General features: G+C 35.1%; 1 protein-coding gene and 1 long non-coding RNA gene across 2 annotated transcripts in view; both read right to left on the bottom strand.

Annotated features, from left to right (window-relative positions):
• The window catches only part of LOC138305761 (lactadherin-like), a 28,970-nt gene extending 19,220 nt beyond the window's left edge, over window positions 1-9,750 (bottom strand). The window contains exon 1 of the mRNA XM_069246035.1: window positions 9,717-9,750. Coding sequence (XP_069102136.1) covers window positions 9,717-9,750 — 34 coding nt within the window. The remainder of the gene's footprint in view (window positions 1-9,716) is intronic.
• A 9,308-nt stretch (window positions 9,751-19,058) lies between these two features.
• Window positions 19,059-24,140, bottom strand: LOC138305903 (uncharacterized). Its single transcript, XR_011205730.1, has 5 exons — window positions 23,068-24,140; window positions 22,085-22,176; window positions 21,781-21,873; window positions 19,538-20,692; window positions 19,059-19,277 (listed from the first exon to the last, which is right to left on the bottom strand). It is a non-coding gene; the product is annotated as an uncharacterized lncRNA (long non-coding RNA).
• Between the last annotated feature and the right edge of the window lie 1,202 nt (window positions 24,141-25,342).

Raw genomic sequence — 25,342 nt, 5'->3', positions numbered from 1 at the left:
ACTTTGTAGCCCTTCATCCCAGCATGCTACATGCTCAATATCAGTACCCTGGGCCTTCTGGTTCTTGAGAAGAAGTCATTGAAAGATTTTAGTCTATTTGCCGCCCATGACCTTAAATGAAGATCAAGGTCATTCATTTGAATAAAATTGATAGCCCTTCATCCAAGCATGCTACATGCCCAATATCAGTACCCTTGGCCTTCTAGTTCTTGAGAAGAAGTCATTTAAAGATTTAAGCCTATTTGACCCCCGTGACCTTGAATGAAGGACAAGGTCATTCATTTGAACAAACTCGGTAGCCCTTCATTCCAGCATGCTTTCAGGCCCAATATCAGTACCCTGGGCCTTCTGGTTCTTGAGAAGATGTCGTTTAAAGATTTTAGCCTTTTCGACCCCTGTGACCTTGAATGAAGGTCGATGTCATTCTTTTGAACAAACTGGATAGCCCTTCATCCCAGCATGACACAGGCCCAATATCAGTACCCTGGGCCTTCTGGTTCTTGAGAAGAAGTCGTTTAAAGAGTTTAGCCTATGTGACCCTCGTGACCTTGAATGAAGGTCAAGGTCATTTATTTGAACAAACTTGGTAGCCCTTCATCCCAGCATGCCAGAGGCCTAATATCAGGTCTCTACGCCTCTTAGTTATTCACAAGAAGTTGTTTAAAGGATTTTAGTCTATTTGACCCCTGTGACCTTGAATGAAGGTCAAGGCCATTTATTTGAACAAACTTGGTAGATCTTCATCCTAGCATCCTACAGACCAAATATCAGTACCCTGGGCCTTCTGGTTCTTGAGAAGAAGTTGTTTAAAGACTCTAGCCTTTTTGACCCCTGTGACCTTGAATGAAGGTCTTGGTCATTCATTTTAACAAACTTGGTAGCCCTCCAACCCAGCAACCAGGCCAAATATGAGTACCCTGGGCTTTCCGGTTATTGAGAAGAAGTCGTTTGAATGAAAAGTTTACGCATGGCGGACGGTGCATGAGAATGAATATATAATATAATAGCACTATAATAAATATTTAATGTTGTAAACAGTAATATTTCAAACAAACAATTTTGCAGCACAACACTTATTCGACTGAAATCCATGGAAATGGTTCCATCTGCGCAAAATTGCATTTTTCCGTAGTTTATATTTTGGTTGCCATGGTAATATTTTTTAAGCCAAAAATCAATGATTTGATACCAATTTTGGCCATGTTCTCTGTTGAAATTAATATGAAAGTTAAAAGATTACTAAGCCTGTTACATGCATCATAATTTTTCATAACAATCTGAATGGCATGTGCGCCTTAGCACTCGTGATGATTTTAGTCGATTTAAATGTTTGAATGGATCACTTCGTCCGTCGTCTCTTTGGTTTCTTTGGAAACACTTATCTTTTCAAGCTAATATTTGCAGTAGAGTAGCAAGTCTGTGGTTGTGAGCTGTTATGTGCGAAATGTAATGCGATATATCATGATGCTTTAGCCCATTGCTTACTTGATCGTAAACATCAAGATCTATTTGATCTACGTGATGAATTCTTGACAAATATTGTCAACAATTATCCAGTTGAGTTATACGTAAAATTAGACAATTTAGATAGACACGAACTTATTTGTGTCCTATTAGGGTACATCCCTGATTATATACAGGAACTATTACCGGATGATGGGTATTCTAAAAGATTTGCTTACGTTTGTTGTTGCTTTTCTGTGAAAGCTGCTGAATTAGGGTTTCAGTAAATTTGTGTACATTTATATCATGATGTCTTTGAAGATGTCAATTTGTATTTAATCATTTTTCCTTATTGATGTATTGAATTTTTTCCCTCTCTCTATATATATATATTGTTTCCTCTCAATTTTGTTATAATATTGTCCTGATTTAGAACGTCAAATATGTGTTATTTATGTAATCGCTTCCATTTTTCTTTGTCTTAAAGTTTTGCATTAACTCTTCATTTATGGAAGAATTAAGTCAAAGACGTAGTCTCCCGAAAATCATGAATAATGCCTTCTTCGCTGTCTTTCTCTGCGGCAGACTTTCGGTGGATTTTGGATTGTGTATGTTTATTTAAATTTTACGTAATTCATGCTACTGATCGATTATTGTAATCAAATGTATGAATGTTACTGCAAAAGAAAGTTCTTATAACGCTATAAAGTTTTTCTTTGTGTTGGTTGCATTTATTAACTAAATCTGACTATATATAGACACCATAAGGTACTCTGATCATGACAAGAAGACTCTTCACGAAAAACGTAGTTCAACCGATCTGTTTGGGGCGAAAAATGCAAATTTCCGGAAAGAGCCTCAAAGTCCACATTTTAAATATTTTTTTCGTAAATAGTCTTCTTGTCATGTTCAGAGTACCTTATAGTGTATATAAGAGCACTTGTATCAATTAAAATGTCTTCTTATATGCTATATTTGTGATCCGCCATTTAAAGCAGCCATTTGCATTTACAACAATAGGCTCCTGCGCTATTCGCTGGTCCGATTTTGCCAAACAAACTGTTGTAGTACCTTTTTTTGTTTGTTTGTTTGATTAATTAACGTCCTATTAACAGCTATGGTCATGTAAGGACGGCCTCCCATGTATGCGGTGTGTTGCGTGTATGTTGTGCGAGGTGCGTGTTTCGGGAGACTGCGGTATATTCATGTTGTGTCTTCTTGTATAGTGGAACTTTTGCCCTTTTTATAGTGCTATATCACTGGAGCATGCCGCCGAAGACACCAAGCAACACGCCCCACCCGGTCACATTATACTGACAACGGGCAAACCAGTCGTCCCACTCCCTGTATGCTGAACGCTAAGCAGGAGCAGAAACTACCACTTTTATAGACTTTGGTGTGTCTCGGCCAGGGGACAGAACCCAGAGCCTTCCTCACAGGGGCGAACGCTCAACTCAAGGCCAAAAGAGAGGCGGTGCCAAGGGAGGCATTAGGAAAGATAAAGTCAGTTAGGAAAAAGAGAAAAGATAAGATCCTAAATTTAGTCGCCTTTTACGATCATGCAATAGGGGCAGCAGGTACAATTCTAACGCCCTACATGCAGCCGGCATAGTCACTACTGAACACGATAGCATGCTTATTATGTGCCATCAATGTAATTCACACGAGTTCTATGTCTTCTCCAGAAATATACATTTTTTTCTTATTTTACTGAAATTTACAAGCAGCTTCACAAATTACATATCCACAGTACGACTGACAGTTAGCCAGGGTACATACCAACAATTAATGACGTTAGTTTTTTTTTCAATTGCAGTTAAAGACTTGCAAGATATCGCTGGTTAAAGCCTTAACATGAACCTTAATAAATCAAACAAACAAACCATGTAAATGTAATGTGAGCCTGAGAGTATTATTGATTTGTTTGTATTATTTTTTAACATTAATATAAACAGCCAGGGTCATGTAAGGACGACCTCCCATGTATACAATGTGTAGCGTGTGTGAAGTGCGAGGTGTGTTTTTTGGGATACTGCGGTATGTTCGTGTTGTGTCTTCTTGCTGAGCAGAAATTACCACAATTGAATACTGGTGTTTCTCGGCAGGGGGACTGAACCTAGAGCCTTCCTCACATTATTGACACTAAGTCAGTGAAAACTGAAAATATAACAAGGATCTGTTTATTAATCAGATTGAATGTTAAAAGTGCTTCAAATTTAACTAGTCCTATGTTGTGTCAATGATTCATATGTCCATGACCCTGGCTGTTAATAGGACGTTAAAATAATCAAACAAATGTCCATGATTCATACTACATATTATATCATTTGTCATCAATATGATTAAATCAATGGAGTATCTGATCATGTTCGGATGGACTTTTTACCACGTGTTCTTCAAATCAAGTACATTTCCTACAAATTGCTATGCCATTTCGACCCAGTTTACATATACATTTAGCTTTGTGGTGTTCTTTGGGCGAGATAACCCATAATTACACTTAAATTGTTCGCACAGCTATTCAAACTATCTCGTCCACAGTAAAGATTCTGGAAGTAGCAATTTGTTTGGCCATACGCTAGGGTCACCAGAACGTGACCCTTATGGGGATGTTGTTAGATCTTTTTATCAGATTGTACATGACCCTGGCTGTTAATAAGACATTAAAATAATCAAACAAGGAAATAAAATACCCTGTTACACTCAAAACATGTCAACAAAACTGTGAAATTTGTACCATTTTTCGCATATGCCAAATACCATTATACTTGGCCATGGTGGACTCTAGATCTGTAACAAAGCTCTGTATTAATTTGTGCTCTGAAAGTGTAAGTCAAGCTTCAGTGTCAAACATTGTACCAGTGTCTCATCCAACAGGTGTTCTTAAAGCTATCCATGAGGAGGATATCAGTGCAGTATGTATCTGGATGCCAGTGTCAGAGGATCTGTGTTTTATCTCAAAACATGTCAACAAAATTGAGAAAGAGTAGAGACCAATATGTACTATACCTATATAGTAGTTATCATGTAATATACAGTATCATAATATTTAAACCAAGTCACAATCCAGACTCGGTTATGATCACTCTGAGGGAAATTTTGTTTTACACGTCCATTTATCTTGATTTTATTAACTCTTTATACAATGTATATACATATCGTATGTTCAATCAACAAACCTTGCTTTGGTGTACAAATTTGACACAGTTACGGCAGTCTTATATATGAATTTAAGGCATTTTCTTTATATTGTATACTGTTTTTGTGCATATGTATTCAAACTGTGTATTTCAGTAAAATGATATATATAACAATGTATACGTATATGTATAGTTTTAATTTTGAAAACTATACGTATATTTTATTGAAAATGGAGCCCCAAGTTACGGCTCCTATTGCATGCAGATGATTTAGTGTTGATCTCAGTTGATATACAGTGCCTTTTAGATAATTAAGGTCATACTTACAGAGAAATGGAAAATGACCGTGAATGAAAATAAAACAACTTTCGGAAGGGTGCCGTCATGCATAGATCATAGTCAATTTTGTTTGTTTGTTTGATTAACTAACGTCCTATTAACAGCTATGGTTATGTAAGGACGGCCTACCATGTATGCGGTGTGTTGCGTGTATGTTGTGCTGGGTGCATGTTTTGGGAGACTGCGGTATATTCATGTTGTGTCTTCTTGTATAGTAGCACTGTTGCCCTTTTTATAGTGCTATATCACTGAAACATGCCGCCAAAGACACCAAGCAATGAAGACAAATTCCTAAATACTACTTGGATGTTTATATTACATCATCATATATCCATGTTTCCAATTATCCTTGAGAAAAAGTCAAGGATAATTGGAAACATGGATAAATGATGATGTAATATAAACATCCAAGTAGTATTTAGGAATTTGTCTTCATTCTAGTAACAAATTTAAGTCTATAGTCAAAGCACTTAGCAGAACAAGATCGATAAGCTATTTTTGCCCTTCGTTTCAAATGTAACAAATTGAATTTGAATGTAAAATTTATGTTTGTTTGTTTTTTGAGTTTTACGGCCCATCGACAACTAAGGTCATTTAGGGTTAAACTACAAGTAATGCCTGACTTGTAGTTTGGCCCTAAATGACCTTAATTTATGTTACATTTGATTGACACTTACACTGGAAGTATTCTTTGCTGTGCGTGTGAAATAGGGTACAGTTAAAATTTTGTAATTTAAACTGAGTGCTAAAAAATCTATGTGTAGTTTGTAAATAATGCTATGGTTTAAATCGATAATAACCAGTGTCAGTCAAAATGGTATTATCTTATATATTATCTTTGTCTTGATCTCTGATTGATTATTATCAGATCGACATGTAGTGTATTTGTATCATTCCTGTGAATGTACGAATGCGCATCGTCAATCTGATTAAAATACAGATCCTTATAATCACTCCGTCTTTAAGTTTAAGCTGACATTATAAAAAGATGCTCCACCACTGGCGAATGGTGTTTTGTCGCTATCAAACACAAGAACAGACGAGTTAGTATTTTTCTGTAGTTACAAATGTTACCAACACTGACAATTTTTAACTTCTCATTTTACATCATGATAAAAATATTAAAAAATATTAAATTTGTGTTTATTAGACATATATATATATATACGATTAAACACCGATTATTGTTCGAATGATGAGTATCATATATGCTTTGTCGGCGGTTGAATTTCAATAAATGATAGTAAATAATTTATTCTTGATTGTTGTTTTCTCTTTCTTTGTAGTTATTAAAATATTTATAAAGTGTAGAAATAGTAATTTTGAGATATCGCATCCAAAACTTGTGCATACTTTTCTTTGAAAGATAGAAATTTCACAGAAATGACACAGAATGTTATACATTGTATCTAAAAAAATCAAAGTCCAGTAAAGGCACCAAAAAGTTATACTTATATTTTGCAGTTTCTTAAATGAGTTGTAGGAAATATCTAAGTCCAGAAATGGCACAAAAAAGTATACCCTAAGCTGTCAGAAATATCAAAGTTCAGAAAAAGCACTAAAAATTGATACTTCAAATAATCGAAGTCCAGAAAAGCACAAAAAAGTTATACTGATAATTTAAAAGTTTTTCGTTGAGCACTAAAAAGGCACAACTTGTCTGTGCCTTTTTTCTGTAAGGCATAAATAAAGCACAATACAGGCACAAAAAAGTTATACCTTTTTGTAACTTTTTTGGTAAGGGTGCTGATGAACCAGCCTAGAGTTTCAGAATTTTGTAAAAAGCCATTTCTGGTGTTCTCGGCCTTTCTGGAAGACCTTGATGTTACTGCTGAGACACCAGTGAAATCAGATATTCTGTGCCACCTTTACGAAATATGCAATCAGCACCAAACAAGCCAGGAGTACTTGTTAACAACAATGATACTGTTCCAAGACATTCCCATATATATAGATGCACAAGCCCATATATGCTACAAACTAACAGTAGAGGTGAGGAAGTTCTTACTCCAGGAGTAAGTTGACCTGAAAAAACCAACAAGAAAAGCCAAATTGTGATTTACTCGACGACCCACTCTACTTTAATCAAAACTCGGGTATTGTGCCGGGTGCCTGACGCTACCACAGAAGGCATCTACCAAGGGCTGCGGGCTGGGAATACGTAATTATATAACTCTCGCAGTATATTCGTGATGTGTTTTTTTGTATAGTGGAAATCTTGCCCTTTTTATAGCGCTATATCACTGAAGCATGCCGCCGAAGACACTAAGCAACACAACCCACCTTCTTTGAAAGTGGGAAAACTGAGGAATTGTGTACATATATAGCTGCAAATACAGACAACCTAAAACTTAGCTCCACAGATACGGAAATAAATCCCGATATGAGCTGCTGTATTTGGGAAATTCCACAGGAAAATGAATTTCTTAAAGTGAATCAAAACGTGGGATAATTTGGATGCCTGTCTATAGTGAATCTTGAAATGTTTGAAAAATCTTCTTAGACAAAATCTTCAGTGTTATGATCATTAAATTGTAATAATTCAAGTGTGTGTCATCTGGATCAAAGTATTCCTGCATCCTCTTCTTCATTAGTTATTAGTGTTATGGAATTAATCATGTGGCCATGTGAAGGTATAATATTACTGTAGTGTAATATTCCTAGGTTTACATTAACAAGTATTGTAATGATGTAATCTAAGATTGCCTGAACTAGATATTCTACTTTTATAGTGGATTTGTGCACGTGTATTACAGTATATAAACAATATAAAGCATCTGTGTGGTATTTTCTGGCACATCTTTTTTACCTGAAAGTGTAGGAGGTTATTAACATGTTCCTTTTCTCTATAAAAGGTCATTTTATTAAAAAAATATAAAAAAAAGTCTCCTGACCGTCGTGTGTATATATATGTAAAGTTAAACATTGTAAACACCTTTTTCATTTTCTGGAAAAAAGATACATTTGTATATATATGCAGAGAGCACTATATGAAATGTATCATTTTATCGTTCACTATATCAGTATATGAAAGTTTTCATCTTTTGAAAAATTGTCTTCATTTTGAAAAGCTTACGATGAATAATGATTATATCATCAAATTAATCAAGCCTCTTTTCTTATCTAGCTAAATATAAATTGTATGATTTATTTAGCATTTAGTTTGTAAAAGACTAGTCACTTGAATTGTTTCATTGCTTTAATTCATTTATAGTAAAAACTAGACAAGACAAGCAGTTTTGATATTTTCTTTATTTTATTAAAGATATTTTACTGTACATCAAGTCTGAAAACATACCTATTTTAGTGAAAGTTTTATTTTAGCGCTTTTCACACTGTTTTGAGCGTTTATTTTTGTAAAAGAGTATTTGTTTCATTGAAATGCTGAATTGCGCTAACTTTGATCTGCGCAAATAAATTAGAATTCAGTTTTTGGCATTTGCGCTAAAAGTGGACTTTTAAAATAAGTATGTTTACAGTATCTTAATTGATTATGACTTCAGATCATTCTACATAATGTGTTGAATTTAAAATTACATGCATCTCATCATGATATAGTAATGCCCATTAAACTGCAGTTGCTGAGAAATTAGTAATGCTCATTACAATAATTTCATTTCTAAATATTTTTTTCTTCTACTTCAAAGTAATGGCCATTACATATTAATGTTATGACCATTAAAGTGAATTTTTTTGTAATGGCCTATTACTTTTGTACACCTTTCTTTAATGGCCATTACACTTATTTTGATGGAAAGTAATGGCCATTACAAAATACATTCAACAAAGTAATGACCTTTTAAAGGTCATTACACATAAATGTAAGGCCATGAAAAATAATTCAGCTCAAAACTAATGGCCATTGAAATGCCATTATTTGGTATTGATTTAATGGCCATTACATTGAAAACAATTTATTTACTTTGTAATGGGAATCGTACAATCCTGAAATATATTAATGGGGAAAGTAATTAAGCCATTATTTCAGAGGCCATTAAAGGTGTACAAAAGTAATGGCAAAGTAAGTGATGGGTTTGTAATGGGCAATATGACAGTAGTGTGAGGTTACATACTTATATTTTTGTTGGAAGTTATCTACTTACAATACATTTTTATTCAATCCTTATCAGTGTCGATGAGAGATAAGATTTGTTAGTTAATAAACTTCCAGCATAACGCATCACACTCATAATTATACACTTCGGTCGGTAACGAATTAGTGATTCTCAGACTTCAATTTTCTACATTGACATTATTGTCGGTGCCTGACTAGGTACATGTGTTAATTGATTTCTGATTGTTTACAAACATCTAGTATTATTGTGTATTAATTATTGGTGTTGATTTATTATTATACTTGCTAATTTATATTATATTAAATTTCAAATTAAACCTTTGGTAATAAATGAAATAATCGGTCACAATTATACATTACATCCAATTGTTGTATAACTGTACACACACAAGTATGAGTGTACCAATTGAGATTTCACTATTTTCTTGGTGTTGATATTGGTAACACAGTATTCTCCCTTGGTACCATTATTCATTATTAATTAGTCATGGCACCGGTCTAAAGAAGACCCCCTTGGTAACGAAGGGGAACACCAGACATAAGTCAAGCGATGCTGGTGCAACGAGGGATAGGAAGCCCCGGGACGACCCGCTCCCTTCGGACTCGAGGGATCTCGGAAAAGGTCTCGCAGCCCCGAGCAGCCTGAAATCCCCAAGCTAGGGTAATCTGGGGGTCGAAGAATAAAAAAAATACGCCATCAGGGATTGCGGAATGGTTACCTCCTTCCGGAAACTGCACCTGGTGGAGGTGCATGTGCCCACCATCTTCCGGGAGGGGATTTTCACGATCGAGACCTGGCCAACACCTGGCGGAATTGTCTGGAGTTGATGGCCAAGAGTATACTGGGACCGAAGGCGACCCTCCAAGATCTAGTCCAGCACATCAACCGGTATCGGCTGATAGCCCAAGGCTTGCAGATCACCCCGTGGCAGAACAACCTTATGAAGGAGATGTGCAGGGTTATGGGTTGGCCAATACCCCATAACTTCTCCCTGGATCCTATGAATAGCCCGGCGGGATTGTTGCATTGGAGGAGCTTGACGATCCTCGTGTCCGCCATTCCTGAACTAACTATTGCAGAGCTACGGGAGATGTTTGCTCTGACCATTCCTCAACTCGTGGTTCCAGTCCCCAGACACGGGGAGACGTGTCCACCCCCTACGAGGTGCTCATGGTAGAGGGAGAGGAGATTCAAGTTCCCGATGAACCAGAACCTACATGTTTCCCCCCAGCCTTTGACTGCCACTTCCATTTGGATAGGACCGGCAACCGGTTGGGTTTAGGAGACACCGCGTTTGGCGCGACGTGTAGGCAGCGTCACCCCTTGTCGAGGAGCAGAGGAGGGTTAGGATAACTAATGGACCCTAATGGCATATCGGTCAACACCAATTGAAGCTACAGGAGTGAGTCCTGCAGACCTCTTACTTGGAAGGAAAATCCGTACGTGTGTTCCAATATTACCGAAATCTCTCAACGCCAGAATGGCCTGACAGCGATGAAATACATCGTAAAGATTCAACCTACAAGGAATACGCCCGAATGTATTACGACAAAGGTCATGGAGCTTCATCATTAAGAGAACTTCAATCTGGAGATTCTGTAAGAATCAAAACTGATAAAGACAAAGTTTGGTCGAGTACAGGAACTGTTCAGTGTAATCTAGGAGATAGGTCTTACCTAGTGAACACCCGTCAAGGGAACACATTCAGGAGAAATCGCCGATTTCTATAACGGGTTGACAAAAACACTACTTTGGATAATTTTGAGCATCACAATGTTTGTGTTCCGATGAGTTCCCCGATGATTTCCAGTCGTGATGAACCGTCACAACCTATGAATGAACAACAGGACAGCCCGTTGACCAAAAATGACAATACCAACAAACCTGATGTCGTAACCACCCAAAGTGGTAGAGTCTGTCATAAGCCAAGGAGGTTTGATGACTATGTAACTGTTTAAATGACTTTGTGTAAAAACTGTGCTATTGATAGCGTTCGAAATTAACGCCTGTCCGTCTGCCCGTGACCGACAATTTTAGAGTCGGGCAGACAATTTTTACTGGTGTAGCTGGTCCTTTGACAAGCAACTTTTGGTCCAGATAGAAGATATATATACAAACAAAAATGGCTGTAGAATTGTAGAAAGGTCGAAGATCAAACTGTACAAAACTTCATTATAGAATATTTTCCGCTGCGCAGTGAGTTTACTAAAACATTCAAGATGTTCTTTAATAATGAAAATTCAATACACACGAATTAGACTAAAATGTCCATCAAGGGATTATACTATTTCAAGAAATGCTTCTTAAAAGATTGATTTGTTTATATGTCTTAGCAAGAAAATAAATTCATTATTATTTTGAGTTACACGACAATTAATGTGCCGATGGTGTGATTCCAGTATTTCAGATCGAGCTGGGTTGCATAATGGTATGACGCCACTCACAATTATCATTTCTAAATGCAGGTAACTTTAAATCGAAAAATTACCGTATTAAGAACACTTTAAAATCATAAGAATACATGGTAAAACGCATCTCAGCCATTCTAAATTGTGATATTTGTTCTCAGGGGAGACCTTCATTTGGACCCCCCAAACAAGAAAATCTTGCGCCTTCTGCACGCGCATATTCATCAAAATACATCATAAAACTCAATTCAGCCATTCTAAATCGTAATTTTTTTTCCCGGGGGAGACCCTCAGACCTCCCAAACAACAAAATCTTGCGCCTTTGGCGCTCGCAAAGTCAACAAATCGTAAAACTCATCTCAGCCATTCTTAATCTTAATTTTTTTCCCGGGGGACTTCCCCCCCCCATTACGTTCCCCATTACGTTTCATCTTCCTATGCCACTGACCACAGGGGCCCGTAACTACTGTTTATATTATATATTATAATATATATTTTCAGTCACTGGGTATGTAATAGGGGCCCGTATCTACTGTTTATATTATATATTATAATATATATTTTCAGTCACTGGGTATGTAATAGGGGCCCGTATCTACTGTTTATATTATATATTATAATATATATTTTCAGTCACTGGGTATGTAATAGGGGCCCGTAACTACTGTTTATATTATATATTATAATATATATTTTCAGTCACTGTAATAGGGGCCCGTATCTACTGTTTATTTTATATATTATTATATATATTTTCAGTCACTGTAATAGGGGCCCGTATCATACTTGTTTATTTTATATATTATTATATATATTTTCAGTCACTGGGTATGTAATAGGGGCCCGTATCTACTGTTTATATTATATATTATAATATATATTTTCAGTCACTGTAATAGGGGCCCGTATCTACTGTTTATATCATATATTATAATATATATTTTCAGTCACTGGGTATGTAATAGGGGCCCGTATCTACTGTTTATATTATATATATATAATATATATTTTCAGTCACTGGGTATGTAATAGGGGCCCGATCTACTGTTTATATTATATATTATAATATATATTTTCAGTCACTGGGTATGTAATAGGGGCCCGTATCTACTGTTTATATTATATATTATATATATATATTTTCAGTCACTGGGTATGTAATAGGGGCCCGTATCTACTATGTTTATATTATATATTATAATATATATTTTCAGTCACTGGGTATGTAATAGGGGCCCGTATCTACTGTTTATATTATATATTATAATATATATTTTCAGTCACTGGGTATGTAATAGGGGCCCGTATCTACTGTTTATATTATATATTATAATATATATTTTCAGTCACTGGGTATGTAATAGGGGCCCGTAACTACTGTTTATATTATATATTATAATATATATTTTCAGTCACTGGGTATGTAATAGGGGCCCGTATCTACTGTTTATATTATATATTATAATATATATTTTCAGTCACTGGGTATGTAATAGGGGCCCGTATCTACTGTTTATATTATATATTATAATATATATTTTCAGTCACTGGGTATGTAATAGGGGCCCGTATCTACTGTTTATATTATATATTATAATATATATTTTCAGTCACTGGGTATGTAATAGGGGCCCGTATCTACTGTTTATATTATATATTATAATATATATTTTCAGTCACTGGGTATGTAATAGGGGCCCGTATCTACTGTTTATATTATATATTATAATATATATTTTCAGTCACTGGGTATGTAATAGGGGCCCGTATCTACTGTTTATATTATATATTATAATATATATTTTCAGTCACTGGGTATGTAATAGGGGCCCGTATCTACTGTTTATATTATATATTATAATATATATTTTCAGTCACTGGGTATGTAATAGGGGCCCGTATCTACTGTTTATATTATATATTATAATATATATTTTCAGTCACTGGGTATGTAATAGGGGCCCGTATCTACTGTTTATATTATATATTATAATATATATTTTCAGTCACTGGGTATGTAATAGGGGCCCGTATCTACTGTTTATATTATATATTATAATATATATTTTCAGTCACTGGGTATGTAATAGGGGCCCGTATCTACTGTTTATATTATATATTATAATATATATTTTCAGTCACTGTAATAGGGGCCCGTATCTACTGTTTATATTATAGGGTTATTAATCAGCCAATTTCATATTGGCCCTGTTATTAGGCCAAGGTCTGTCATATTGGGTCAATGTGACAGACCGAGGCCTAATAACAGGGCCAATATGGAATTGGCTGATTAATGATACTATTATTAATTAACTACTTGCATATTTAGTAATGACAACAATATATGTAATCAGTTCAACATGAAATGGGTTGGATGTCGATTCCGTCAAGATCTTGCGCTGTGTTTACAGCTGTATTATTCTTTAGAACATCGTTAAAATCATCTAGTTCGCCCAAAGCCTCGTATCTATCGATGTCATGCATTAAAACAGCGAGCATGTCCTCGCCGTTTTTTACGTACCTGTCTGACACTCTCTCCATGTTTCAGTTTGTTGTCGTCTGCCCCCAGTGAAGCGGAATGGATGATAAGGTGAAGGTCGTTATTGCCTCGGAAATATACGTAGTCGCTGACGAAAAGCCGAAATGTGTTCCGAATGTCTCTGCGTGCGTTCGATTAGCGCGTTATCCATATTGGCTCAGTTTTCTCGTATTGGCTCAGTTTTTCAATATTGGCTCACTTTTGCCGATATTGGCTCAGTTTTGCAGTGATATTGATCGGACCGTTTTTTCATATTTTTACCAATACGCAAGTAGTTAATTAATAATATAATATATATTTTCAGTCACTGGGTACGTTATATCCCAATACATATATAACGTACCCAGTGACTGAAAATATATATTATAATATAAACAGTAGCTACGGGCCCCTGTGCACTGACTTTGTTGAGAGCCTACGATACTAATCCAGATATGCATATGCATATATTTTGATAGTAAAACTATTACTTTGCTAGTAATTATATAAACTACAAGGATGAATTGTAACTTTGTAAGGTTCAGTAATTTTCAGTCAGGACCAGTACTTTTAGGGTCAGCCGGTCCTTAGGACTTGTGTCGGACATTAGTCCTGACCAGATTCAACTCAACACAAACACATCCGACTTCAATCCACGTGTTTTATTAACTGACTCCAGACTGAACGCTCGAGTGCGAGTGTTCCCCAAACCGTGTCATACATAAACATGGGCGATAACTCTAATCGACTTATAGCATATAGGTATCACTACTCTACATCTCCCCCTTTTTCTAAGATAATAAACAGTTATCAAACTCTTTAAACAAATTAACTAGTTGAAACACTTTTAACCAAGTCTCTTGATAATAGGAATTTTGGACCCCCCAAACAAGAAAATCTTGCGCCTTCTGCACGCGCATATTCATCAAAATACATCATAAAACTCAATTCAGCCATTCTAAATCGTAATTTTTTTTCCCGGGGGAGACCCTCAGACCTCCCAAACAACAAAATCTTGCGCCTTTGGCGCTCGCAAAGTCAACAAATCGTAAAACTCATCTCAGCCATTCTTAATCTTAATTTTTTTCCCGGGGGACTTCCCCCCCCCATTACGTTCCCAATTACGTTTCATCTTCCTATGCCACTGACCACAGGGGCCCGTAACTACTGTTTATATTATATATTATAATATATATTTTCAGTCACTGGGTATGTAATAGGGGCCCGTATCTACTGTTTATATTATATATTATAATATATATTTTCAGTCACTGGGTATGTAAGGGCCGTATCTAGTATATTATATATATTTATATATTTTCAGGGGTATGTAATGGGGCCCGTATCTACTGTTTTATATTATTATATTATAATATATATTTTCAGTCACTGGGCTATGTAATAGGGGCCCGTATCTACTGTTTATATTATATATATATATATATGTTATTTTCAGTCACTGTAATAGGGGCCCGTATCTACTGTTTATATTATATATTATAATATATATTTTCAGTCACTGGGTATGTAATAGGGGCCCGTATCTACTGTTTATATTATATATTATAATATATATTTTCAGTCACTGGGTATGTAATAGGGGCCCGTATCTACTGTTTATATTATATATTATATATATATTTTCAGTCACTGGGTTTAATAGGGGCCCGTATTATATATTATATATTATAATATATATTTTCAGTCACTGGGTATGTAATAGGGGCCCGTATCTACTGTTTATATTATATATTATAATATATATTTTCAGTCACTGGGTATGTAATAGGGGCCCGTATCTACTGTTTATATTATATATTATAATATATATTTTCAGTCACTGGGTATGTAATAGGGGCCCGTATCTACTGTTTATATTTATATATTATAATATATATTTTCAGTCACTGGGTATGTAATAGGGGCCCGTATCTACTGTTTATATTATATATTATATATATATATTTTCAGTCACTGGGTATGTAATAGGGGCCCGTATCTACTGTTTATATTATATATTATAATATATATTTTCAGTCACTGGGTATGTAATAGGGGCCCGTATCTACTGTTTATATTATATATTATAATATATATTTTCAGTCACTGGGTATGTAATAGGGGCCCGTATCTACTGTTTATATTATATATTATAATATATATTTTCAGTCACTGGGTATGTAATAGGGGCCCGTATCTACTACTGTTTATATTATATATTATAATATATATTTTCAGTCACTGGGTATGTAATAGGGGCCCGTATCTACTGTTTTATATTATATATTAATATATATATATTTTCAGTCACTGGGTATGTAATAGGGGCCCGTATCTACTGTTTATATTATATATTATATATATATATTTTCAGTCACTGGGTATGTAATAGGGGCCCGTATCTACTGTTTATATTATATATTATAATATATATTTTCAGTCACTGGGTATGTAATAGGGGCCCGTATCTACTGTTTATATTATATATTATAATATATATTTTTCAGTCACTGGGTATGTAATAGGGGCCCGTAAATACTGTTTATATTATATATTATTATATATATTTTCAGTCACTGGGTATGTAATAGGGGCCCGTAATCTACTGTTTATATTATATATTATAATATATATTTTCAGTCACTGGGTATGTAATAGGGGCCCGTATCTACTGTTTATATTATATATTATAATATATATTTTCAGTCACTGGGTATGTAATAGGGGCCCGTATCTACTGTTTATATTATATATTATAATATATATATTTTCAGTCACTGGGTATGTAATAGGGGCCCGTATCTACTGTTTATATTATATATTATAATATATATTTTCAGTCACTGGGTATGTAATAGGGGCCCGTATCTACTGTTTATATTATAGGGTTATTAATCAGCCAATTTCATATTGGCCCTGTTATTAGGCCAAGGTCTGTCATATTGGGTCAATGTGACAGACCGAGGCCTAATAACAGGGCCAATATGGAATTGGCTGATTAATGATACTATTATTAATTAACTACTTGCATATTTAGTAATGACAACAATATATGTAATCAGTTCAACATGAAATGGGTTGGATGTCGATTCCGTCAAGATCTTGCGCTGTGTTTACAGCTGTATTATTCTTTAGAACATCGTTAAAATCATCTAGTTCGCCCAAAGCCTCGTATCTATCGATGTCATGCATTAAAACAGCGAGCATGTCCTCGCCGTTTTTTATGTACCTGTCTGACACTCTCTCCATGTTTCAGTTTGTTGTCGTCTGCCCCCAGTGAAGCGGAATGGATGATAAGGTGAAGGTCGTTATCGCCTCGGAAATATACGTAGTCGCTGACGAAAAGCCGAAATGTGTTCCGAATGTCTCTGCGTGCGTTCGATTAGCGCGTTATCCATATTGGCTCAGTTTTCTCGTATTGGCTCAGTTTTTCAATATTGGCTCACTTTTGCCGATATTGGCTCAGTTTTGCAGTGATATTGATCGGACCGTTTTTTTCATATTTTTACCAATACGCAAGTAGTTAATTAATAATATAATATATATTTTCAGTCACTGGGTACGTTATATCCCAATACATATATAACGTACCCAGTGACTGAATATATATATTATAATATAAACAGTAGTTACAGGCCCCTGTGCACTGACTTTGTTGAGAGCCTACGATACTAATCCGGATATGCATATGCATATATTTTGATAGTAAAACTATTACTTTGCTAGTAATTATATAAACTACAAGGATGAATTGTAACTTTGTAAGGTTCAGTAATTTTCAGTCAGGACCAGTACTTTTAGGGTCAGCCGGTCCTTAGGACTTGTGTCGGACATTAGTCCTGACCAGATTCAACTCAACACAAACACATCCGACTTCAATCCACGTGTTTTATTAACTGACTCCAGACTGAACGCTCGCGTGCGAGTGTTCCCCAAACCGTGTCATACATAAACATGGGCGATAACTCTAATCGACTTATAGCATATAGGTATCACTACTCTACATCTCCCCTTTTTCTAAGATAATAAACAGTTATCAAACTCTTTAAACAAATTAACTAGTTGAAACACTTTTAACCAAGTCTCTTGATAATAGGAATTCTCCATGAAAATAAATCATTCCTTGAAGTAATTTTGCAACATTATGCTTATTGTATCTCTGTTGATACTGTACTTATAAAAAAATGTCACTCTCTGGAAAAATGTCCATTTATAAACTTTGTATCAAACTTATAACTTACACTGAATAAACTTTAAACTGATGACGTGCCTGAAGTTATATATACGAGTTATTTCATAACAAAGTCTTTAAACTTCACAGGAAGTTTATGTTCTCTCCTTGGCCTGGAAACCATAACCTCGGATACATCATCCTGTGGTGGTTCAACATCCGTGTCGTTTGGATTGCCCTCCATGACCTTCACTGGGCTGTCCTTCATTTTGACCTCTGATGACCTTGTATACACATCAGGGCTAACTGCTGGCTTTGCATCGACATCCGGTGTGTTAAATGGTTTTACGAATGTACTGTTCCTCCTGTAACACACACCATCATTGGACATAACGGTACAACTGTTTCCGTTTTTCTCAACCAATGTATATGGAGCAGGGCAAAATGGCGTCGAAAACTTGTCGGTTTGCTTTTCTTTGACAAGTACAGACTCTCCAACTTCTAGGTTTGAATCCCTAGCACCACGTTTCCTGTCTACATACAGTTTATTTCGGTATTACACCTCTGTGTCCCTGTATCGTACACTTTCGTCCAATACTTTCCTTCCCATTTCCTCTATCTGGGGTAGTTTGGTTCTGAGCTTCCGTCCAAACATTAGTTCAGCTGGCGAGACTCCAGTTACATTATGATGAGTACTTCTATAGGCTAATAGATATGTACGAAGCTTGTTCTTCCAGTCTTTAGACACTGCGTGCGCGATCTTTATGCGTTTAAGTAGTGACCTATTCTGTCTCTCTACCTCACCGTTTGCTGCAGGATGTAATGGTGCAACAATTCTCCATTTTCCAGGCCTGTGTTTCCGACATTTCTAATGACTGGGCTGTTGTCCGTAATTGTTCTAAAGTTAGTGTGTGCCCTCGTTCAAGTAAACATATACGTAGTTTGTGTGATGTGCATTTTTGTGGCCCTCCCAGGGGAAAAATAGGTACCTTTTAGGTACTTTTTTAGGTGTACCTAAGGTATACCTTAGGTATACCTAAGGTATACCTTAGGTACTTTTATGGTAAGAAAGAAAAAGAGGGAGAATGATGAGGGGTTTTATATAGTCAATATAGGTACATTTTAGGTATGTTTTAGGCACAGTTTAGGTATACCTAATATGTGCCTAGTGGCATGATGTGCCTAAAAAGTACCCGAAAGCTGCCTATGATATACCCAGAGAACTACCTAAAAGATACCCGAAACATACAAAGTACCTAAAACATACCCGAAAGCTACCTAAAATGTACCCGAGAGCTACCTAAAACATACCCGAAAGCTGCCTAAAACATACCCGAAAGCTACCTAAAACATACCCAGAGAAATATACCTAAAAGATACCCGAAACATACGAAGTACCTAAAACATACCCGAAAGCTACCTAAAATGTACCCGAGAGCTACCTAAAACATACCCGAAAGCTACCTAAAACATACCCAGAGAAATATACCTAAAAGATACCCGAAACATACAAAGTACCTAAAACATACCCGAAAGCTACCTAAAATGTACCCGAGAGCTACCTAAAACATACCCGAAAGCTACCTAAAACATACCCGAAAGCTACCTAAAACATACCCGAAAGCTACCTAAAAGGTACCCGAAAGCTACCTAAAACATACCCGAAAGCTACCTAAAAGGTACCCGAAAGCTACCTAAAACATACCCGAAAGCTACCTAAAACATACCCGAAAGCTACCTAAAACATACCAGAAAGTACCTAAAACATACCCGAAAGCTACCTAAAACATACCCGAATGCTACCTAAAAGGTACCCGAGAGCTACCCGAAACATACCCGAAAGCTACCTAAAACATACCCGAAAGCTACCTAAAACATACCCGAAAGCTACCTAAAAGGTACCCGAAAGCTACCTAAAACATACCCGAAAGCTACCTAAAACATACCCGAAAGCTACCTAAAACATACCCGAAAGCTACCTAAAATGTACCCGAAAGCTACCTAAAACATACCCGAAAGCTACCTAAAAGGTACCCGAGAGCTACCTAAAACATACCCGAAAGCTACCTAAAAGGTACCCAAGAGCTACCTAAAACATACCCGAAAGCTACCTAAAACATACCCGAGAGCTACCTAAAACGTACCCGAAAGCTACCTAAAACATGTCCCATGTTTTTTAACATGAACTCACAACTCATTAAAAACATGATATAGAAATATGAAAATAGAAAATTTTTTAAAAGTTTATTGTAATTTTAAAAATTGCTTTTTAAACAAAACAAATCTGATCAATTGCAAGTCACAAGTATAATCAACATAATATTTTTGATAGTTGAATACATCATTCAAGATACATGTATATTTTTGATAATAAATTAGTCACTGTTCGATGCAGTAATTTTCAAAAGCTTTACTATCCATGTCCTTTTAGCATTTTCACATCAATCAATCCATCATAAGACACTGGATGTGGCGATGTAATCTTAGGGAAAGGGTACAGTGTTTCCGTGTCGATTGCAGCTGATGAATATATCTCTTCACAATGTGGACGGATTTACACAGGATAATGTTGTTCTGGTGATTCTTGTTGGAGTTTACTGAAAGAATAATGGTAATATTAAAACATGCAGGAATCCAAAAGATCTAAACACCAGTAGTTATCGAAATATGTAATCAGTAATGCAATTTAACACTGAAACAGTTTTTGAAAGATTTGATGAATGGTTTACACCATCTAAACAACGGCATTCTAGATATGCAAACATTCAGAAGGAGTTAACAAGAGTTAACAAAATGTGAAGCAAGGCCACTTTACATCATTGGATGCAGACATATTGAAATTTCCGCTATTATTAACCAATCAAACGCTTTATTATAATAAGCTCATTAAAAATTCTTTTACTCAACTTAGGGAAACAAATGCTTACACATTTTGATTTAACAGTCAACAAGAATTTCTTTCAATGAGACTACCATTCCACATCTCCACCATTAACTAAAGTCCTACTGTAAATATGTTAGACTATTCTTAGTTGTATATGTATGTCAAAGGTCACAATGTAGGTCATGATAACCCACCAGATATAAACCAAGAAGTTCCAGTGAATTGAAGTATAGGTATAAGAGCCTAGTAATACTTGGCCCATCCTAGATTTCCAGGGGTTACGATCACTTATAATCTTTTACACCCTGGGAATATGTCATAGCGAAACTGAAGGCTCTGTGTATGACATCAGATGAGAAGATAGTTTGGTCCTTTGATATACATCAAAAGACTCAACTAACTGTACATTGCATGGCTTTGAAGTTGAGCATCACTAAATCTCTAGATCTGCTGCAGGCCTGTGATTGGTCAGTTTTTTTCTTGAACTGCCTTCAGTTTTGCTATGATATGTTCCAGCGAAATCAAGGTTATAAGTGACCATATAACCCTTTGAAATCAAGGTCTTGATTTTACATTTAGGACCTGGAAAAGTTTTCGAAAAAGAACATTACCTAATAAAGAATTGATTTTTATCACCAAAAAGGATATTTTAGTTGTTTTTTTTAAATTGTTTCCCCTCATTTAACTATTAAATACCTTTAAGTCACATTTGTTTTGCATACAACACTGAAAATAAACTAAACATGAAGTTTACCCTACATGTACATGAAATTAATCTTTTTTAATAAAATTCTTACATACATTACCACGCCTAATATAATCATCTTTTGTAGTGTATATGCCGGGGGAAGTGTCTTCTCCACTTTTTAACTCCAATGCACACAGAAGTATTACCTGATGAAAGTAAAAAAAAATGAATGAAGGATAGCGACCAATTATAATAATTATAAGAATGATGTAATATGTTAGTGGTTTCTCAATTAGAATTATCATCATTTCAATTAATATTTTAATTCATTTAGATTTGTGAATGAATTGATTAGTTGCTTTTGCACACAAACATTGATAATTCACAATTCATTTCCATATTTATGAGTATTTTTACCAATGAAATTGTCTGATTGGTGCAAATCTCCAATAATCAGTCTAACTTGTGATTGTTTTCTTCTTTCCTCACCATGGCCCATTCTGATATTCCTGGAAAAAATTATATGAATCATTACAAGCTAATTGGAAGCATCATATATACATCAAGAAGTAAATTTCACCAAGATAAATACTAAATCATTAGAACCATAAATATGAAATATACTGTATATAAAATTCCAAAATATAAACAAATAAATTTTAATTTCATATTTATGTACAAATTGAAGATAAATATATATCTTCTACTTCCTATAGCTTGACTTCTTTATTCATATAAGACTATGTATCCAATTTAAAAATAAATTTCACATATTTATATTTGAATTATAATTTTAATTAATCAAAATCCAGCCAATTACATGCAAATATGGACCCATAAAATGCTTTGTATTTCAAAATAGTCCATGCATATTTGTAACAGCTTTCAATCATCAAAGTTTTGCAGCTTTGTTTAACAGAATATTTAGGAAAATTACCCGGGCATTCTCTTTCTTTTCAATGTCGGTGACGATTATTGATGAGACCTACTTTTCTGTTGCCAGCATGAAGACAACGTCCAGATATATATTATATTACAAGTTACATTTTTTAATTCAATAATAGTATATGGTGTTCAAAACATCACAACTTGCATACCAAAACCCATAAAAGACACTTTTTGAGCTAAAGAACAAATAGACAGTAGGCCTACATATTTTCTTCTCAAACCGTGAATTCAAAAATAATAATAATAAACAATCAAAATCGTTCAAACTCATCTAAATTATGTCCAAAATTCATGAAATACTTGGTATACTAATAATCTAAGCCATGCTTTCAGTAGTTATACGACTTATTTATTTACCAAAACAAGAAATTTTGGTTCTGTGATATTTTTAAAATTTACAACCTGCTGCTTGTAACCGGTAATTTGAGCTACGGTGAAAATTGAAAACGTACCTGAATTCTGACATATTAAACTTGCCGTGATTGATGAATCAGCTAACAGGCATGAAATAAACCCCCATCAAGTTGATTTTCTGTGGTATACAGGACAAAAACATCGTCTGTAGGCACGGCAAAGGAGAGCCTGGGTTGTTTACATTTTCAAATACTTCCGTAAACACCTTCCTCTATTTTCCCGCGAAAAGTCACGTGATTAACAAAGGGGATTCCCCGGCCGGGATTCCCCTGTACATCATAAACAAATCCTTGTCTCCGTGAGACTTTCGGCAAATATTTCAACTGGTGAAGTTGTTAATTGATTTAATTGTATAACTGAAGTGTTTCTGGTGTTATTCTAGTAGAAAGATAATTTAATCAGCGACAGCGTATTTACTACAACGGTGTTTACTGTTGGTTTCCGGCATGCAGACTATGCCTCAGTCAGTCAGTGAAGCTTTCAGCACAAATATTTCGACCAATTTTGATGTTGATGATTGATGAAAGTAAATAAATAAATTATTCATGGTATTATTATAATGGAAAGAATATTTACTCACAAGTATCAGTCTGACTAGCTATTTACGACAAAATTGTTTACTGTGTACATATCGGTTTACGGCATGAAGCTTGGAGAACATGTTCACTACACGTGTGTTTATCACTAATTTGAACGATAATTTCCATACCTATAAAGTAGAGTGTTTGTTTAATCCAAGCTGGATAATGGGCCCCAGACCCCTTTTAATGGAATGTATGGATAGTTGTTTAATTGTATGTAAATTTAAAGGATTTATTTTGCAAGTACATCGATCTCAATCTGGATTTCAACACACCAGTATTATAACAGGTATTTTGACGTAAATCTGTTCTGAAAGTCATCAAAATTATTTCATAATGTTCTAAACATGGTTTTATTACATCCTGTAAGATGTGAAACAATTTTAAAATTGGCCACGTTTGGGAAGATTTATGTCAATGCCAATGCAGGTGTGAAAATTTACATGTTTACAAATGCCCTGTGATTTTGATTACCGTCATAAACCAAGCATTTTTGTTTTATAATTTACAAATAACTGTGATTAAATGATGAACAGAAGATTATACAAATGTTGAAAAGGAAAAATAATGAATTTATAGTATTATTGTTTATAAATAATGATTATGTATTTGAAGATAATTAAACGAAAATTTCTGAGGAAATTTGACACATCCAATTGCAAGACTACATGTAATTTAATGCACAGAAAACACAGGAAAGAAGTACATTTGAGAATGTAGAATATATTCAAGTCTCAATATGTACATCAATCAATTTATCATAGTCACATATTACTCCATCCTAACATATTTCAGATATTTGGACCTGGCATGGAAAAATCCTAAGTCGAAAATAGGTACATTTTAGGTACTTTGTAACATTCAGAAATGAAGTCAATATGAGGCACATTTTAGGTAGTCTAAAAAAAAAACTAAGTTGAAACTAGGTACATTATAGGTATTTCTAAAATATTCAAAGTCCACCATAGGCACATTTTAGGTACTTTGAGAATTTCAGAGTCCAAATTGGGTATGTTTTAGGTACTTTGAGAATTTCAAAGTCCAAATTGGGTATGTTTTAGGTACTTTGAGAATTTCAAAGTCCAAATCGGGTACATTTTAGGTATATCTCAAAAACCATAGGTATCTTTTAGGTATACCTAAAACGTACCTATTCTGATAGGTACTTTTTAGGTAGCCTTTAGGTACACTTTAGGTATACCTCAAAGTACCTATTTTTGTGATGTGCATTTCTCGATAATTTGATCTCAGATTTTTCGTCAGCATTATCAAATTCACACAACCTGGCTTGTTGACGTAGCCTTGTGATAAATTGTTCAATGTTGTCATCATTTTGGCACACGTTTCTAAAGTAATAACATTCATATGGAATGTTAATTTTCCCTTTAAAGTGTTTTCTCAATGCATCACTTGCCTTGTCATAGATAGTCTCTCCTTCTCCAGAAGGTAAAGTATAGAAAATATCCTGAACTTCCGGTCCTGCGCAATGTAGTAATAAGGCTTGTTTCTGACTTCTGGATTATTTATCCCTTTTCCAATTGCGAATAGTTCAAAACCTCTCATCCATCTTTCCCACGTTTGGTGTAGACGACTTTGATCACCGCGCGTTTCAAATTTGACAGACCATTCAAGTCTATAGCTTGACTTTGAGCCATGTTCACAACAGTTTCAGTTTCACTTTCACTTTCTGTCTCCTCAGAAAGTTCGCCATTCTGTTCAGATTCATTGTCAA

This window comes from Argopecten irradians, chromosome 13 (assembly GCF_041381155.1).
Source record: "Argopecten irradians isolate NY chromosome 13, Ai_NY, whole genome shotgun sequence".
Lineage (NCBI taxonomy): Eukaryota > Metazoa > Mollusca > Bivalvia > Pectinida > Pectinidae > Argopecten > Argopecten irradians.
Note: the sequence above shows the minus strand (reverse complement) of the source record. Positions and strands in the feature narration are given on the sequence as shown.